We start from the raw sequence: 4,519 nt of genomic DNA, 5'->3' as shown, positions 1-4,519 counted from the left end.
CATGCAATACTTAAGAACATTATCTTGGAGCTAATACCATTTTACTTATAATTTAGTTAGTTACTATTTTGTGGACTTAAAAAAAACCATTGCTTATTTAAAGAATAATAATGTTACTAACTTGTAGACTTAAAAAAAAAAAACATTGCTTATTTAAAGAATAAGAGAAACCAAATAGAAAAAAGTCTCTATTAGATACTGTACATAAAACATTCCTTTTTTTATATTTGTAATTTTTATTTAAAAAATTTTGACAATTCCACATATGTGCATAATACATTTCAGCCATTCTCACTCATCCCCATCTTTCTTATCTCCCATCAACTGTTCAAACAACCTTCTTCAAAATTCCCTATCCCACATTTTTATCTTTGTGTTTTGTCTTGTGACCCACAGAGTTTAACCAGTGTTGTCTGTGTGGCCATGGTTTTAGACTGTCCACAGGAGCCTAGCTGCTGTCTTTCCTGTTGAGTATACATGTGAAATCAATGACTGCCTCTCTCTCATAATCTACCAGTTCAGCCTAGTGCGGCATGGCCCATTGTTGTGCTCATGAGGGACCAAGTCTTGTGCAGGGATCTGCAGATGTTGTGAGACAGACCATGGTTGCAAGGGCTGTGTCATGCCCACAATAGAGCATTTCCAGCTGTTTTTCTCATCTTCTGCCTCCTGTACTCTTTCCACTCCTTCTTCTAAGCTTTGGAGGGAGTTGTATAGGTGTCCTGTTTAGGGTTAAGCACTCAAGTGTCACTTACTCTAGTCCTTTGAGCAGTTCATTACAGTGGGAATCTTTCCTGGGTAATGCTAGCTGCAGCATGTGTCCATGAGTGTAAGTGTAAATATTTAGAAGACATTCAGAAACACATCTCTTTCAGCAAATGAAGACAGTTTCTGCCCTACAATCTAAGACTCTAGTTACTGGGTTTTTTTTGGGGGGGAGGGGAGGTCTGGATTTACAAAAAAGAAGGATTTTAGTCGTTGTTTTTTAAAGGTCAATTAAAAGAAAATGGAAGAGTGATTTTAAAATATCTCTTTTTCTTAAGAACTAATAACTGCACATAGGTAATTAATAAGAGAATAATCATTATACAAGTTAAGGCCACGATATTCTCCCAGAATCCCCATGGTGAGAGGTCAATGTCCCAGATTATCAAAAATTCTTCACCAGTACACCTGTAATTAAATATATAGAAAAATAATATCAAAATTTATTCAGTACATTTACTGTTACTTGCTTTAAAAAACCCATAGTTTTAGCACATCATTAAGTTTCTTCTTTATATTTAATTTGTGGTAATACTGACATACTTACAATTTTGTTGTATATTATGTCAATCTCAACTATTTGAATCAAGTACCTTAGTTAATTTCAAAATTCATCCTAAGAGGTGTAGCTGTCACATCTCTTTAAAAGGATATAGGAAGCTGACTTAGTAAACACGGCCCTGTCATTTCTAATCCTCAGTGCTGCTCTCCCTGATATGGTGTGTATCAACTCTTGTTCCTCTCGAAGGGGAAAATCTTAGCTTCCTACTTTCATATACACACACTCCAAGAAATCAAAGCTTGCACAATTCTGCTGACACAGCACATGATCACACAAAAGAACAAAGTATCAAATTCTAGACCAAGGACCAGAGGAGAGCAAGGGATTCCAAGAGGAGTCAGTCAGTTGCTGTTAGCTCCTGTACTAAGAGATCAGTGAAAACCATAGTTGCTCGGATATGGAACACCCCAGGAGCCCATGACTACAGATAAAGTCTGGGCAGCAGTTGGAACTCAGATGCAGGGGCCCTGACACAGCTTGGAAAGGCAGCTATTGTGAAAAGTTCTGGATACACTGCAATTGCGGACTGTGTGTCTCCATCCTCTATGTCTCCATTCCTGTGTATCTTTAAGCTGTGTGTCTCCACCTTTGTGTATCTCAATTCTGTGTATCTCCTTCCCTGTGTGTCTCTATCCCTGTGTGTTTCCATTCCCTTGTATTTCCTAGGATCTAATAGTTCCAGAATCCACTGGAAGGGAAGATTTCTTCTTAATCTTGTGAGGAAAATCCTTCTGTGAATCTCAGGACTGTGGATGGCCTTCCTTGATTTCACATTACTAATCCAAGTCCTCCTAAACAATCACTGATAAGGAATTTGTATTAGAAGGGTGCCAGACCACATCAGAAGAGAGGAGATGTGATAAATAAGATATTGTCTTATATGTGTTTTCTTATCAGTAATTCAAAGATAATTTTTATTAATATTATTCATTATTATTTTGAACATCCATGAGAGATTTGACATATCATCACATTCCTATTTCACTTATATATGAAAATCAAACCAATGAGAACAATCATAGAAAGTGAAAGTACTTTTATAGAATTAGATACAAAAGATATTTCCTTATTAACATAGAGAAATATGTATTTTTGTTGTAGGACAAGTCTTCTGATAGGATATTTTACCCCCCACACACACAAGGCATATACACACACACAAACATACACACTACCTTTTTATTTCTTAAAGACTTCTAGAGTGTGGGGCAGAGAAAATACCCTGAAATTGGGCAGGCTGCTCACTCACTTTTATCCTTGCTGCCCTGACATTCTTGGGCTCTGCTCACAGGTACCATAATCTATGCATGTGAAACTGTATGCCCTTATAAACTATCAGAGCAGCCTATGTCAAACATAAGTGTTCTAAAACAACTCAAATCCACATTCAAGACACCAAAACCACTTTGAAAGGCCCCAAAGAACCCTTCCTGCACATTATCTACACCTTGGAGTTGTAGGATGGAAACATAGCCACCTGTGCATTGGTTACCATGACTCACTCTGGGGAATGGGCAGAGGACAGAGAGTTAATCCTGAAAGCATGGGTTTCCCTCTAAGTCTGCAAGCATTCTATGTCCCCATCGTGACACTGAAGTCAAGCTTACATTACAAAGTTCTGACATCCACTGACTTCTGCTGTTTTATGTTCTGGGCAGAAGTTTTGTCCCACGAGTTCATTGTGTTGCAAAGCCTGTAACACAAACAGGAACAGGGAAAGGCAAATAGTTTAATATTTTTATAAATTTCCAAAGAATAAACACAGCTATAACACAAATAGGATCAGAGAAAAGTAAACTGTTTAATACATTCATAAGTTTCAAAAGAATAACACAGTTATAACCTCAAGTTCAATCTCTACTGTTATTTGTGAATGTGTTTAAGAAAACAACCCACCCCCACCAAGTTCAGTCTGCTCAGCAAAGCAGTGCCCATCCCCCACATTTAGGAGGCTTAGGACTGAAATGACGGTGCTTGCCAACTACTAAGAAGCAGATATTCTAACTTGACCACTCCTGTACCCTCCTTCTCTGCCTAGTCCTTAACCCTGTAATTGAAACAATACGATTGATTTATAGCAACAATATTCTCTTGCTTATTTTTATCAAAACCAGATAAAAATATTTTCTTTCTTATTTGAGTAAGAAAGTCTACTAAGACAAAATTTACTGCAGAGAAAGCTTGTCAAAGCCGGTATGGCTATGGGTATCACCTGGTTTCTGCTTCTTTTAATTTCTAATATAAACTTTCTATAACAGACCTTGATCTTTCATAAGATTTTCTTATTGCATATAATTACAACTGTTTGTTTTTTAATCATATCATCTACCTTCCCTTTTCACTCTGGGATTTTTCTCAACCTTTATTTCCCTCAAATAACACATGACTGGGGGAAACCTCAGATGACTCACTGACCTTTGGCTAAAATCAATGGGAAAGTTATAAACTTTATACAGCTATCCTTGATCTTTCATAATTTTCTTATTGGGTATAATCACAACTGTACATTTTTCATCGTATCATCTGCCTTTCCTCTTAACCCTGGAGTTTTTCTTACCCTTTAGTTCTCTCAAATAGCACATGACTAGGGTGAAAACCACAGATGACTTATTGACCTTAGGCTAAAGTAAGCAAGAAAGTTCTCATCATTGCTCCTGGAAAGAAATTCCTGGGCAGTGACTGGTTAGAGATTACAGCTGGGGAAAGGACTTGCCTGGGGTTCATTTCAGTTGCTACAGTTGGAGAACCCAAGTACAGTGATAGACATGACAACTTACTATAAATCCATAGTGAGGAATGCTCAAGGACTTAATCCATGAGAGGTCCCGCATGAGGTTTACGGAATATAATGACAGACCTGAGATCAACTACAAAGAACAGAACCACAAATTAGAATCAGTCCAGGGACTAAGAATTCTAGAGAAAATCTTTCCTCTTCAAGACCCCTTCATTTTTCTGACCATTTCTTCTCAGACCAGTTGTTTAAAGCATTCTTACAGTAAACTCTAAACAGAATTCTTCACTTTGCAATATCATGGCTCTTTGTGGGTTTAAAAGAAGGACTTGCCCCTTCCTCCATGGAAATGGAAACTTGTGCAACCACTTTGGAAATCAGTGTGGTGGTTTCTCAGGAAATCCGGGATCAACCTACCCCTGGACCCAGCAATACCACTCTTGGGAATATACCCAAGA

General features: G+C 37.7%; 1 protein-coding gene across 1 annotated transcript in view; it reads right to left on the bottom strand.

Moving 5' to 3' along the window:
* Positions 1–263: 263 nt before the first annotated feature.
* The window catches only part of LOC101993901 (ATP-binding cassette sub-family G member 3-like), a 25,637-nt gene continuing 21,381 nt past the window's right edge, over positions 264–4,519 (bottom strand). Inside the window, exons 10-12 of the mRNA XM_026778476.1 lie at positions 4,105–4,194; positions 2,935–3,020; positions 264–1,173 (exon numbers count right to left, since the gene is read on the bottom strand). Of these exons, the coding sequence (XP_026634277.1) occupies positions 993–1,173; positions 2,935–3,020; positions 4,105–4,194 (357 nt within the window). The 3' untranslated portion in view covers positions 264–992. The remainder of the gene's footprint in view (positions 1,174–2,934; positions 3,021–4,104; positions 4,195–4,519) is intronic.

The sequence above is a fragment of the Microtus ochrogaster genome, unplaced genomic scaffold (genome assembly GCF_000317375.1).
Source record: "Microtus ochrogaster isolate Prairie Vole_2 unplaced genomic scaffold, MicOch1.0 UNK174, whole genome shotgun sequence".
Taxonomy (NCBI): Eukaryota; Metazoa; Chordata; class Mammalia; order Rodentia; family Cricetidae; genus Microtus; species Microtus ochrogaster.
This window is presented reverse-complemented; position numbering and strand designations above follow the sequence as displayed.